General features: G+C 34.1%; 1 protein-coding gene across 1 annotated transcript; it reads left to right on the forward strand.

Moving 5' to 3' along the window:
• The first annotated feature begins 6,038 nt into the window (after window positions 1-6,038).
• Window positions 6,039-9,454, forward strand: LOC18014598 (alkaline/neutral invertase CINV2). The gene is made up of 6 exons (XM_006397126.2): window positions 6,039-6,175; window positions 6,615-7,024; window positions 7,546-7,977; window positions 8,062-8,252; window positions 8,330-8,697; window positions 9,081-9,454. The coding sequence occupies exons 2-6, from the start codon at window positions 6,644-6,646 to the stop codon at window positions 9,374-9,376; spliced, it is 1,668 nt and encodes a 555-aa protein (XP_006397189.1). The 5' UTR covers window positions 6,039-6,175; window positions 6,615-6,643; the 3' UTR covers window positions 9,377-9,454.
• The last annotated feature ends 5,396 nt before the right edge of the window (window positions 9,455-14,850 follow it).

Raw genomic sequence — 14,850 nt, forward strand, 5'->3', positions numbered from 1 at the left:
TACTAGTGTTAGTTCTTTTAAACTTTGGATGTGGGATTTTAACAGGTTTAAGGTGCAGTTTTTAAACTTTTAATCATTTTTTATTATTATTTTTTTTTTGTCAAAAATCATTTTTTATTTATTTTAAATATCCAAAAAACACTAAAAATCACTCAAATGTTTAGGGATAGAGATGGTCTTATGTCGGATCGATACTAAAATGAAATAATTTGACTTCAGTAATTTTTTATCATTAAAGATGAGATATTTTGACTTCAACAACCCTTTCGACCATTATCTAATTCTATTTTCACCATCCCCATTTTAGATTTATATTGATATTGACAATGGTTTTAATATACTACAAATATTCATTTTGTAAATGTTGACTGTCAAATCATGTTTTTATCTAAATATTTATAGGTAAGATTGAATCCGTGTTATGGCGCAGAGTAATTTTTCTTAAAATTTGTTATGAAATTCAAGAGAGATTATTTTGATTTTTTTTCCTGACTTTTACAAGTATGTCTCACTAATTATTGTAATTAAAATAGTCAAACCGCACAAACTTCTTTACTTAAACCGTTTTACAATAGACTAAAATATAAATTTAACTTAATCTATTCCAATTTTTGTTTTGATATATATATATATATATTCAAATGTATAAAATATTGCAAGATCTCAATTTTTTTTTTCTTTGGGTGTATGGGGATTGATTATTATTTTCTACTATATAATATTTCTCATATCATAATGATTAAAACTAAATTCTAAATATCCTATTTAATGAAAAATATATTTTTTATATTATCTTCAATAATTTTGAAAGACAAAAATATCGTTCTTATTTCCATTATCTTTTCCTATTACAAATGACATAGTATGTAATAATAACGTAAATCCTAAATGACTCCTTAAATAATATTATAAAGATGTATTTAATCACTATTAACTTAGAAATATGTTTTATACAAGGCTTCCCAAAATAGTTATTGTATAGATTAAAAAGATGGAACTCTAACCAAAATGAGGATTGTATCCTATGCGGGAATATGGAGAAAACAAGGGACTGCATGTTCTTTTAATGTCAATTTTCATCAAAAATATGGGATAATCTTGCTAAGGACTTCTCCGCAGCATCTACAATACAAGCCGGAATTAAATTATCGCAACATTACACAACACAATTGTCATGATTGACTTACTCTGTTTTGATCAGATATGTGTTTCAGGCTTCGGTGTACCATATTTGGAGAGAGATCTAGAGAGAGAGAAACAGTAGGAAGCATGGCGAAAAACCTTTACCACCATCACTTCACTTATCATCAAACTCATAACAAGAATATGATAAATCGAGTAAGCTCCCTTTGGAATGTAGGTGATTACTCATACCGTCATACGATGATGGAATGCTCATGTTTTCCACCAGACCTCCACTACATCAATAAAACACACGGACACATCCCTGAAGCATGTTGATTTCAAGCACTTGATTTCAACATTTATTTGTAACTCTTTCTACTTATAAAAATAAATATAAAGCATTCATTTTAAAGAAGTCTTTTATGTTTAGCAAAAAAAAGATGTTTTTTTTTTTTTTGAGTAAAGTTTTCTTTTTTTTGAAGAGAATGTAAAATTTATTCAGCCCAAAAAAAAAATTCGTTTTTACAATGAATGCATCAAGAGTTTGAAGGAATTTGAGCTAATTTTGAACATTGAACAAGATTTGAAGAATCAGTAACTGCTGCAAGAAGCAAACCAATACACCATCCCACTGGAGAAGTGTGGATCACTGCTCCTCTGAAAAGTGCTAAGTCTGTTCCTCATCGTCTAGTCCAGAATCCTGACGAAACGTTGCGTAGTGGATGGTTTTTCACCATGCTTTATCTGGTTCCTCTCTTGCCAGATCATATGGATGGTTTCCTGGAAGAGATAGCTAGTAATGAATAGCTGAATGTGATCCTGATTTGGGGTTGAGATAATCTGAAGAAGAGAATTCCAATCTGTGGTGAACTGATATTGGAGAATCCCTTGAGCGATGTTTGACCACACTTCGGCAGAGTATTAACAACTGAAAAATATATTATTCCGGCTTTCCATGGAGTTATTGCAGAGCACACAGGTAGTAGAAGTATTTGGCTGCCACATCGATCTCCGGAGATAGTTGATCGTGCACTGCAAGTCAGGTCACAAAAGAATACCTCGGTGTGGTTTTTGGGAACCATACACTACAACTCCAATTTGTTTGGGCATGAGGTAATCGAATTTGGTTCGAGGTAGCTTTTGTCAAGAATTTCCTTTTAAACTCTCCATCTTTGCAGCACCACTGGTGTATATCTGCAGTCATCGAGTTACTTTTTGTCCGAGTATCCTCAATGAGGTCCTCAACCTGGTTAGGAGCGAAGTCCGATGTCTACATCTGCGTCTTTGGTGATTCTCCATCACCTCTGCAACAGTAGCATGCATTGTAATCTCAAAATCGATGTATCCTCTCGGTCCTATGTTATCAATAAGGCACTCGAAAGAGCTCCAAACATCAAACCAAAAAGATGTTGTGATATCATTTCCAATCTCAATTATGTGAAATGGCTTCGCTTGCTCTCATTTTTTGAAGATTTTCTTCCAAATCCAAAAGCCAGTGGTGGTGTTGTCACGTATAACCCGAAAAGAACCTTTCCTGATCAGATGTCGATGAATCCAGAAAATCCATAAGGAAGAGTTGCCCGAGACAATTCTCCAAATGAGCTTCATGATGTAGAATGTATTTGCTTCTTTCAGCGGCTTAAGTCCCAGTCCCGCTTCTTCTTTAGGTCGGCATACATCTGTCCAAGCAATTTTAGCTTTTCGAGATGAAAGAGCTTGTCCAGAACACAGAAACGCCGAGCACTGACTGTTATTTTCATCGATATAGCTTTTTGGCAAGCAGAACGCAGAGAGCCAAAAGTTTGTAATGCTTGTCAAAACAGAGCTAATTAGGTGCAGTTGGTCTACAAAGGAGAGAGAACGAGCTGTCCATGATCGTATTTTAGTCCTGATGTGCTCCACCAATGGACCATAGTCTGTTGCTGTCATTCGTTTGATCATTAAAGGCAAACCTAGATATTTCACCAGCAGTTGATCGATGCCAAATAGAAAATTAGCTTCCACTTCTCCTCTGGTCGGCTCTGTATAACCCACCAAATAAACTGTGGATTTTTCCAGATTAATAGATAATTCCGACATCTTCCAAACTCATTAATCTTTCCATGGATAGGATTTTCCGTCTGTGAATATCATTAAGTCGTCAGCAAAATATAAATGTGTGAGGAGTATGCTCTTACATCGAGGGTAATACCCAAACTTCCTTTCTACTGCGGCATTGTCTAACATTTTTGACAAGACATTTATACAGACTACGAATATATGTATGGGAAGAGAGCATGTACATCTTTGCCGCAATCTTCTTTCACTCTTGAAAAAACCAGCTAATTCTCCATTGATCTGAACCAAGAAAGAAGCTGTTGAGACGCAGAGTTGAATCCAGTGTACAAAAACCGGTGGAAAATTGAAAGCCAGCAGAGTGTTTAACAAGAACCATTGGACAGCAATGTATTTGAATAAATTTTACATTAAAAAAAAAATGGATGAGAGTAAATCCGAATTGGTCTTGAAATATTGTTCCAACATGGTACATCCACTGATGGTTGAATTGATGTCCAATCCATAGCATAAGCAAAGGAAGCCATAGCTTCTGGAGTCAGATTATACCGAAAAAATTTGGGAAGTTTTTTGGGAATCTTTCTCTGAAAACAAAGAACAAAAAAAATGAAAGGGACATCATATTTTCATGTTAAGTTGAGCATCTGGAATTATCGGACCGGCCCTTGCGGGGTAGCTTTGAAACATTAATACGGTTTTTGCCTAAACCTTTTTGACATTCAGTTCAGTAGAAAATAATCACAAGAATTGGTCTTAGACTCTTAAACGAGGAAAAATATCGCAAAACACATGGTAACAAAACGCCTTAGTTCCACCAGTCTGAGAACTCAGTCCATGATGTATTTTATCAACCTCTATGCTTTTCAAGTAAGAAAATCTAGGAAATTATGATGCAGCACAATTTACGTGAATTGCACGCTAATAAGTCACCGTCAAGACATTATTATGTTTTGCCTTTACATTCCTCCATAAATTCTTTTTCCTTCTCTTCTGGTTGGTTTGTTTTTTCTAATTGTGTTCTTTTTTTTTCTATGTCGTTAGCTATACGTATATAGACAAAGACAGATCTAGCATTGTGGGTTTGAGTGCAAGTGCACCTACTAAAATATATTACAGTAAAAACTCTATAAATTAATAATATTAGGATTCTCAAAATTTATTAATTTAATAAATTATTAATTTATAAAAATATTAATAAGATTAAAAATTAAATTTAGAACCAAAAAAATTTATTAACTAATCAAATTATTAATTTATCAAATATTAATTTATAGAGTTTCTATTGTACTTTGAATTTTTACAATGGATTACTAAACTAAAATGATATATTTGATTACGTTGTACCTACTGTTTCCAATGGGAAAAAAATTCGACCTCTTCCCTTTTCAATAATGATATATATTTTGCTAGCCCCCCAGTTAAAACAAACTCTAATTTGGTCCCCGATATAAATGATCAGAGTCCTTGTATCGAAACATCTCAGCTTTTGATTTGAATAAAAAAAAACCTTCGAAATTTGAATCCTTATTTTAGACCACTCAGTCAATTCTAATTAACTCGGTTTGTACCTAACAAAGTGGTCGCGATTAGGATCATGTGATCTTACTATGAACTTATGAATTCAGGTTATTCTAGCGTGGGCCCAAATTTTTCTAGGATTGGCTCAAAAGATCAAACTAAATTAGTGGCGTTAAAAGATTTATCTAAACTAACTACATTCATTTGATTTTGAGAGCATTTTGTTTCGTTTTTTGGACTGTTGACTCTTTTCCTTCTTCATTAAAATCAAGTTTTTGTCTTGAAATGTTTATTCCTCTTAACTTACCAATTGGTTGTTTAGTACAATGATTTAGTTTGCCGAAGTCTAAGTTATTTCTATGGTTTGTATTTTGTCACTTTGTGTTATGCAGTTTAGGTTTGTTCAACGGTTTCTAAAACGAGCTTCCTAAATCCAACTCATTTGGAACAAATTTGACAAAAGAAAAACAAAGAAGGAGATTAGCATCATGAGAACTGTTGTTTGTTATCACCAAAAGTATTTGAAGCCATGTTTTCAATGATTGTTGTGCGGGAATTTATTTTGGTTGAACTCGTAACAAGGTTATTGCCAATGTGCTATCAAAAAATCACCCTCATTAAAATGTCGATGCGGAAAATACTGTTAATTTTCTCCTGATTTTCTCTTGATATTTATAATACTCATTCTTCCAAATCGATATCAATCAGATTATCAGTATGACCTCTTCAATGATATAATTCATTCCAAATAAATATCAATCAGATTATTTGTATGATGATCTCTTCAATAATATGAATTCATTCCGAATTAATATTAATCATTTAAACTATTTAAGAAAACTTCTATACATAGCCCTACAAAATTCAGATAAACAAAAAATATATACTCGTAACAATGAAGTATACCAAAGTTTTATCACTTTACCAATTATCTACTTTTTCCTTCTTATGGAGTATTTTTATTATTAAATTGTTGAATCTGTCATCTATTAGAAGAATAAAGATCAAAGATTAATTACATGTGGTATATAATTATATTATATTGTCCACCAAACCGACTAACAAGCTACCAGTCCACTGTTATTGGTTTATGGGTCAAAAGCAAAAGAAAAAACAATAATAAATGAAAATAAAATAAAACGGGGAACCGATAAATCAAGTATCCAAAGCGAAAAGTCCATTACCCGAAAGTCAGTATAGTGTCGTTTAGTCCACGTAGACCAGAAAACAACCGGTCATAACCAGTAAACTCCGTCTCTTTCGTCGACATTTTTCTTACCAGACCCGTTTTGGTGTTTCGGTCTCTTGACAATTCCCGTTTTGTCTTCTTCTTCTGTCTCTCTCTCTATAAAATAACAGCTTCACTCTTCATGACTCTTTTTCCCCTTTTTCCATTCTTCCTCTCCTATTCTCCGGTGATATCGCCGGCGATTATTTCAACCGCCGCCGGTACAAATTTTCGTCGACTCGTCCTCAGGTTTGGTCACTCACTTATGTTATAAATATCTTCTGTCTTCCGATTTTGTTCCGAAGATGTAGATCTGGTTTCTCTCCTCGAGATTTTCGTTGTCGTAGCTGTTGACTCTAATTAGCATTCTCATGGATCTTAGATTGATCAGTCTGTTTCATTTTCTTACATAATTTTCCAATAAAATTGGATATGAAAATCACTATTTTTGGATTATTATTTATTATTTAGATTTTTTGCTTTCTCATAGATTTGTCTTTTCCTGTTAATCTCTCGTGTCTCAACGATTTTGAATTGTTTAGATAAGTATTTACCGAAGATAAGAACAAATGTATTATTCTATAAAAAAAAAAAAGACAACTAAACACAAATTATTTTTATTCCAGCAAAAACAAATCTCTGTTTCATGTTTTATCTTTGATAACTTATTCATTCTCCTGAAACACAGATCTTGTTCTGTCCGTTAAAACCAAAGAAATGGAAAGTACTAAAGAACCATTGGGGCTAAGAGCAGTGGGATCACATTGTTCGTTATCAGAGATGGACGATTTCGATCTGACTCGGGCTTTGGATAAGCCGAGGCTAAAGATCGAAAGGAAGAGATCATTTGATGAAAGATCGATGAGCGAATTATCTACTGGCTACTCAAGACATGATCTAGACATGGCTCATTCTCCTGGAAGCAGGTCGATGGTAGACACGCCTCTTTCTTATGTTAGGAACTCGTTTGAGCCACATCCAATGGTTGCAGAGGCTTGGGAAGCTCTTAGAAGGTCAATGGTGTTCTTCCGTGGTCAACCTGTTGGTACCATTGCAGCTTATGATCATGCTTCTGAGGAAGTCTTGAACTATGATCAGGTAATAGCAACACAAAACTTATTATATCTTCCCAATACAATCAATGCTCAGAATGTATCTTAATTAGTTATGTTTTGGATTAAGCATTCTTCCAATTTTCTTAGTGAGATGCTTATTTACGAGCTAACGTATAGTATAAATGATCTTAGTTATGAGTTGAGCTTTTTAAAAATCCAAACGTTAATATTCTCTGTATTATGTTTGTATCTTAATTAGTAATGTTTTGGATTAGCATTCTATATAGAACATCTCAGTCAATATTTGCAAAGGAGGCACAAATGTGTGTTGTTATTCTATGAAATGAGTAATATTCTCTTAATGAGGAGCTTATTTCACGTTTTAACCTTTACATAGATGCGGTTTAGTTAGGGGTTTCTTAGGTATGACTTGAGCCTTTTAAAAATCCAAACTTTATTATTCGCTATCTTATCTTTGTATCTTAATTAGTGATATTTTGGATTAGCATTCTACGTACTTATCTCTAGACTGTCTTCTATTTGTTATAATTGTTTGTGTGTTAGGTGTTCGTACGGGACTTTGTACCGAGTGCATTGGCGTTTCTGATGAACGGAGAGCCAGATATAGTGAAAAACTTCTTGCTCAAGACACTTCAGCTTCAAGGTTGGGAGAAACGTGTAGACCGGTTCAAGCTCGGAGAAGGAGTTATGCCAGCGAGCTTCAAGGTTCTTCATGATCCAGTCCGCAAAACCGACACAATCGTCGCAGATTTCGGTGAAAGCGCGATAGGACGAGTAGCACCTGTTGATTCAGGGTTTTGGTGGATCATACTTCTCCGCGCTTACACAAAATCTACAGGAGATTTGACTCTCTCTGAGACACCAGAGTGTCAGAAAGGAATAAGGCTTATACTCTCACTCTGCTTATCTGAAGGATTCGATACTTTCCCTACGTTGCTTTGCGCTGATGGATGTTCCATGGTTGATAGGAGAATGGTAAGAACGAACTTTGTTGTAGACTTGTGAATGAGGAAAGCTCTTGTTTGATTGTTCACACAAAAACCGAATCTTGATTTGTAGGGTGTTTATGGATATCCAATTGAGATCCAAGCTCTGTTTTTCATGGCATTGAGATGTGCCTTGTCGATGTTGAAACCTGACGAGGAAGGTAGAGAGTTCATAGAGAGGATTGTGAAGAGACTTCACGCACTGAGTTTCCATATGCGCAGTTACTTTTGGCTAGACTTCCAGCAACTCAACGATATCTACAGGTAAGTAAACCTCAAAATGATAAGAATTGTATAATATATGATTCATTATGACTAAAAGATTCAAACTTTTTGTGAAGGTACAAGACGGAGGAGTACTCACACACGGCGGTGAATAAGTTCAACGTGATGCCTGACTCGATACCGGACTGGGTTTTCGACTTCATGCCTCTCCGTGGAGGATACTTTGTTGGAAATGTAAGCCCTGCTCGTATGGACTTTAGGTGGTTTTCTTTAGGCAATTGTGTCGCCATCCTCTCTTCTTTGGCGACTCCGGATCAGTCAATGGCCATTATGGACCTTCTTGAGCATCGTTGGGAGGAGCTAGTTGGTGAGATGCCGCTCAAGATTTGTTACCCTTGCATCGAAAGCCACGAGTGGAGGATTGTCACTGGTTGTGATCCCAAGAACACTCGGTGGAGCTATCACAACGGTGGATCTTGGCCAGGTTAGCATTCTGTTTGCTCTAAATTATATCACTAAGCTTCTGATAAGCTTCAATGTGCTAAACTCATATATTGAGCTTATCATCAATGATACCATGAACCCTAGATCAAATATAAGAGCACATTACTCTAGATCTTGATCTCCTATAACAAACGCACATAGTTTGTTATAGCATTCCACAACAAAGCATAAAGAGTAAAACAACCATCAACTAATATATAAAGTCTTCACTTCTTCTTTAAGACTTGTCACGAGCCTTTCTTCTCACACGTGCTAAAGTGCTTTATTTACTCTGTCCAGCCTCTGTATTTAGCTTCTTCACTTTATACTCAACTCTATGGAACGTATCAGCTTCTTAGGCTTGTTTCTAATCTGTGTGTGCAGTTTTGCTTTGGATGTTGACGGCGGCTTGCATCAAGACAGGTAGGCCACAAATCGCGAGACGTGCAATTGATCTAATCGAGTCACGGCTTCACAGAGATTGCTGGCCCGAGTACTATGATGGTAAGCAAGGGAGATACGTTGGGAAACAAGCAAGAAAATACCAGACTTGGTCAATCGCTGGTTACTTGGTTGCTAAGATGATGCTTGAAGATCCTTCACATATTGGAATGATCTCTCTTGAAGAAGACAAACAGATGAAACCTGTTATCAAGAGATCTGCATCATGGACTTGCTGATTTTTCAAGTGTTCTTGTAATATAATGTGTCATTTGAGATATTTGCCGTTATTCAAGATTAAGGGTTGCAAAAGACCTTTTTTTTTTTCCTTTTTTCATAATTGATTGCTTTCCAAAGTAAAGTCCATCTTTGTTTTTCTTCTTTTCCTATCTAACAATTTGATTGACATCAAACAGAAATTGAATCAATTTGAAAAACTAATTATCTAAATTAAGAAACACTAACAAAAATAAAAGCCAAAATTTGAGAAAAATATAGCAAAAGAAAATAAACAAAGTAAAAATGAAAAAGGGCAACAAAAGCTCATAGGCAGTGGAAGAGAGTTCACTACTTCGACCATGGAATCCTCTGTTAAATCAAGTAAGTTACAAAATATTTTAACATTTTATAGGGGACATTGACCACGAGTTTTGTCAGCTCGGACTCATAACATGATTTAAGCTTTCAATCTTTTTATCTTCATATATAATTATTGGATCGGTAAAAAACATGTATCACCCTCTGGTTAAAATAAAAAATTTGGATCGATATTCCAGTAGAGGGTCAAAGTGCCCTGGAAAAGCTTTCGGTGGTGGCTATCTTCGAATATATTTGTGTGTGACTTTGACTATATGATAGGGCTGAACGAAAAATATTTTTGAAAGGCGATAAGAATCCCTTTAGATCTATCTTCTTTCCTTATTTGATGCTTTGCTTGACAGTTAGTTAATTGCAAACTAACTCCTGTTTATCAACTATTAATCTTAATCCAGTTTTTGTTGTTTTTTAGTCTTTGAAATAGCATCTCCAGACTTTTAAGAGGTTCTTATATAGCAAACTTTTAATCAAAATTTAAAGAATAAATGTTATATAACACAAGAACCGGTTCTTGTGTAAGAGGTTTTAGAACCTTTTAGAACCCCTGACATGTCGGCATTTGGTTGGTTGATAAAAAACAGTAAAATGAAAGGAAAGGAAAAACAGCCTAGAAAAAATCTAGGATGGCCGAAATTATTTAAAGCAAAAGTTACAAGTATTCATTTGTGAACATTGGTTTTACAACCTGGACAAAGATCTAAATCTGGGGGAGTCATGAGGAGAACCTAAAGAAAGAAGATCAATAATCTTAAAGCAAGAAGAATGTGACTGGGAACTGTGGATATCATCCTCTCTTGCTGTTTTGCATAATGTCTTGTCTCTCCAGAAAAGGGTAATCCTAAACACTAAGAACTTCACCCCTAAAAAAGCCATTTTGATTACCTAGCCTTGATTGCTTTACTAAAGTCCTTTGATGAGAACCACTTGAACTTTTGAATGAATGTTAAGAGCTAGTTGACTGGAAGATAGGTTTAAGTTTCTAGACTTTCGCATGACGGATGAACGGATTAGTTATGCTTGTACTTTGGTGAGAATTTTCTAGAATATCCCTGATTTGAGCATAATGACTAACTTTGGTTTAGAAGCATGGTCTCTGAAATTTTGTTAGTTCCTGCGATTTTAAAACCTCTTTTCTGTAGTTAGATCTTTTGTTTTGTTTGAGGACAAACAAAAGTTTAAGTCTGGGGGAGTTGATAACACCTGATTTTGACCATTTTTATGGATCACTTTCAGTATCTTATGCAGGTGTTTTCAATCACTTTAGAAAGTTTTATAATTGTTTTCCATGTTTTGGAGTTTTAAAAGACTTTTCAGGTTACTTAGGCAAAAGCAATGCAAATTAGAGAAAAATCCACTTTTGGCCAATTTCGGATCGTCAGAAGTTTCACATCCAATAAAGACCTTCTCACTGTCTGATCAAGCTCAAATTTTGGCACAACATATAGGACACAACCAGATTTCCAATACAAGTGGAATCAAAGCAATCTAACGGTTGGATCATAAGTTATTTGTAATTTACTGAAGACATGTTCTGCAGTCTCGCGAAATAAGTAAGAGAACGAATGAAGTTTGGAGATCATAGACCAACCACCGCGGTCCAAAAGCTCGTGACCGCGGTGAAAAACATCTTGGCCATGCCTCAGAGCCTCCACCCACGGTGGACAAGTACTTACCAGACAACTCTGCGACAAGCCCATAAACGGCTCAATGACCTGTTTTCAAGCCCAACTCATTCTCTCTTCACAAGAAGCCCTAAGGACGACCAGAAACACTTGGAGACCTATAAATATGTATTTTATAAGACCTAATTTTGTGTGTGCTCCTTTCCCCTTGATAGGGAGGCACCAAACTTTTGTTTCTTAGGTTTAGATTAGGGAGATAGAGATTTTTCTCTTGAACCTTTGTTCTTTCTTTCATCAATCTATTCAGTTTATGAAATCTTTTTTACTTTAATGCTTTTATATTTCAAAACCAATGATGATGTTTTCAAGCTCAGACATGTCTGAATAGTCACCTTGCTGGGTGAAGAGGGCCATCGAAAAGGGACCTCATGACCGATGACATCTAGTTTTTTAGGTTAAAGGATTTCGATTTTAAATGATTCTCTCATTCATCCAAATTTCAATGCGGTAACGCTGGAGTAGCTAATCAGTGTCCGATCCTAGGTTAAATCCGAGCCACGAGAGTGTTGTATCTGGGTTGCCTGAACTGGATCTTATGGACGTCACCGCCGTAGGAGACGAAAGCTACCTACGGAGGATACATAAGCTGAGATGGACTCCGAGCTAAAATGCATGATCTTGTTCTGGCATGAGAGCAAGAGTTCATTGTCATGAACAAGTGATTAGATGACTAGGGTGACGAGAGTTGGCTAATCTTACAAGTGTCTATCCTAGTTTCAGAATCATAGAAAATCCTTACCTAGATTTCTTGTGTCATAGATCATGAACCCTAAAGATGAACCCTAATGCCAACATGTTTTTCATCCTTGTTTTGATCTATTTTTATTTCCTGTTTAGTTTAGTAGAAATCGTGACACCAAAACTCCACACAAAAACTCTCATTGGTCTTTTAGTTCGATTACTAATCCAGTTTGAAGTTTCTGCAGAAAAAGACAATTCTCCTTGTGGATCGACACACTAAGTACTACATCGCACGACTGTGCACTTGCAGACACTAGGGTTTATAAATTTAAAACTATTTTGCGACAGCAACCCTAGCTCGCATCAATCCGCTCGGACATTTGAACTTCTAGGGATATGGGAGAGAGTGAAATCCAAGAAGCTTTCCGGAGGATGCGAAAGGCTTCCAACTCTGATAAGAATGAAGGCCAATCCGATGGAGATTCAGACATGCTTACCAGATCCGAGCAATCAGATTGAAAGTGTACGGATAAAATTTGTCTATCTTTCACGTAATACATAACCGATAAAAGGCTCTCCAATTCGGCATAATGGGCCGATAGGCTTCTGCGACAGTCCTGAAGGCCAAAAGTCTTGCCACCCCTCTCCTCCTTCAGACTCCACCCGAATCCACTAACCAGGCCGTTGCCTATCCAGGATGCATCAACCTGACAAATCGGGAACCTCTAGGCATCGGGTAGAGGACTCAGGAGCAAAGGAATGAGCGAAGCCTCGTCTGATCCGTCCTCTATCTTCTTGATTTAAAGAAGTGAATGTATAACATTTTATCATCATGTCAATACTATATTTAAAAAGTAGCATTTGATTAATTTGTAAAAAAATTAGTTGGTTTAGGTATATTAACTTATAAGTATTTGATCAAATAATATGTTTTTGAAATATGACATATTGTATATAGATTCAAAAAAAAATCTGTTAAAACCTCACAATTTACACAAAAATTATTAGATTAACACCAAAATATTTTTAATATTTTATTAAAACACTAATATATAAAATTATATCTTAATAAATATAAATGATTGCATATAATTTTTATCAACAAAATATCCACGCTTAGCATGGACGCAAAATCTAGTATACTGATAAAATTGAAGTTAAATGCTTCTTAGAGCATCTCCAACCCATGCCCTTATTTTGAGGATGGCAAATTCTTAAAATAAGGGTTTGAGGGTGGATTGCTCCAATGGTAAAACCTCAAATCTATTTCAAAGAAAGTTTATATTTTACATTATAATTCTCAATATTCATAATTATTAATTATAATGATAGAACTTTCATAAATAAATATAAAACACATAAAAAAATTTATAGAAAATAAAAAATTTGAAAATTCAGGATCAAATTTACCAGATTATTAATACTGTATTATGATTTATTTTATATAATATTTATGTGTTTATGTAGCTTTTATTCTTGTGTTAATTTACTTTATGTGTTTTGATGTATTTCTATCATGTTTAATTATAAAAATATTATGTAATATTTTTTTTATTGGTAATTTTAGTTTTGAATTTCAGGTATTTATGTGGTTTTTAAAAATGATACTTAAACTTTATAAAGATATGTTTACATTTACAAGATTTATAATTGTATAGACTAAAATGAAAAGTAAAAACAAAAAGTAAATTTACTGATAAGATACACAATTGTAGAGATTAAAAAATAAAGTAAACAGTGTTAAGGGTCTAAATAGTGAATCCTCAATTTGAGGTTTCACTATTCAAAACCTCAAAATTTGAAGGTTTAAGGCCTAGGTTGGAGCACAAAAAACCTTAAATTTGAGGGTTTAAAGGCTAGGTTGGAGATGCTCTTAATTAGGGTGTCCACATAGGATTTTAAAGGCAATTTTTATTGGTCCATATCAACATTCAAAATAAAAAAATATTACAAATTTTATAATTATTGTTGAATAAGGAAATTAAGAAAATTTATAAATTCTAATATTATTTCTAAATAAAGAAATTATGTATTTTTTATTGGTCCATCTCAACATTGAAAATTAAAAAGTTTCCAAATTCTATTATTTTTTTAAAAAAAGTATTAAAGATAAAGAAATTATATATATAATTTATATTAATAATTAAAAAATAAAATAAATAATATTAGAATATGAAAATTTAAATTTAAATTAGATGTATATACACATATCTAGAGACTCTTACATTGACATCCAAATTTTTGTCATATAAATATAATAAATTTTAAATTTTTTTTCTGTCTATGCAACCATTTCAAAAAAAATTAATAAAATAAAGTTAAGTTTCACTAAAACATTAGTCATTACCACATAAAAAAACCAACTTTGACTAAATTATATGTTTAACTATTAGCTAAATTACAAAGAATATAATGAAAAGAGATATATACAAAACCACTACAAGCCGCTTTAATATTAAAAAGAGACTGTAAAATCTCCAAAGCTTGGCCACCGAATTTGAAAAAAATGATAAATTCCAAACAATCCGAGAAACATGTCAAGTGACTGATAGTCGACACTTTTGAAAAACAAAGCAATGAAAATAGAGAAAAATATTCCATCATTAAGACAAAAGAAACTAAAGTATTCGAGGAAATTTTTTGAAATAACATGGCATCTGATGGGATTTTAACAACCCAATCTGAACCACACATGTAACAATTAGCTGATCAAGCAGCATCCAAATACATTCTATAAGCTTTAAAACAAGGAA

This window comes from Eutrema salsugineum, unplaced genomic scaffold, assembly GCF_000478725.1.
Source record: "Eutrema salsugineum unplaced genomic scaffold, Eutsalg1_0 scaffold_3, whole genome shotgun sequence".
In the NCBI taxonomy this organism is placed as follows: domain Eukaryota; kingdom Viridiplantae; phylum Streptophyta; class Magnoliopsida; order Brassicales; family Brassicaceae; genus Eutrema; species Eutrema salsugineum.

Excerpts from the sequence above, each read along its gene's own strand:
- LOC18014598 (XM_006397126.2), top strand. The coding sequence starts at position 6,644 with ATGGAAAGTACTAAAGAACCATTGGGGCTAAGAGCAGTGGGATCACAT. Across the intron at positions 7,025-7,545 it reads AAGTCTTGAACTATGATCAG|GTGTTCGTACGGGACTTTGT; the intron begins GTAATAGCAACA and ends TTTGTGTGTTAG. Across the intron at positions 7,978-8,061 it reads CCATGGTTGATAGGAGAATG|GGTGTTTATGGATATCCAAT; the intron begins GTAAGAACGAAC and ends CTTGATTTGTAG.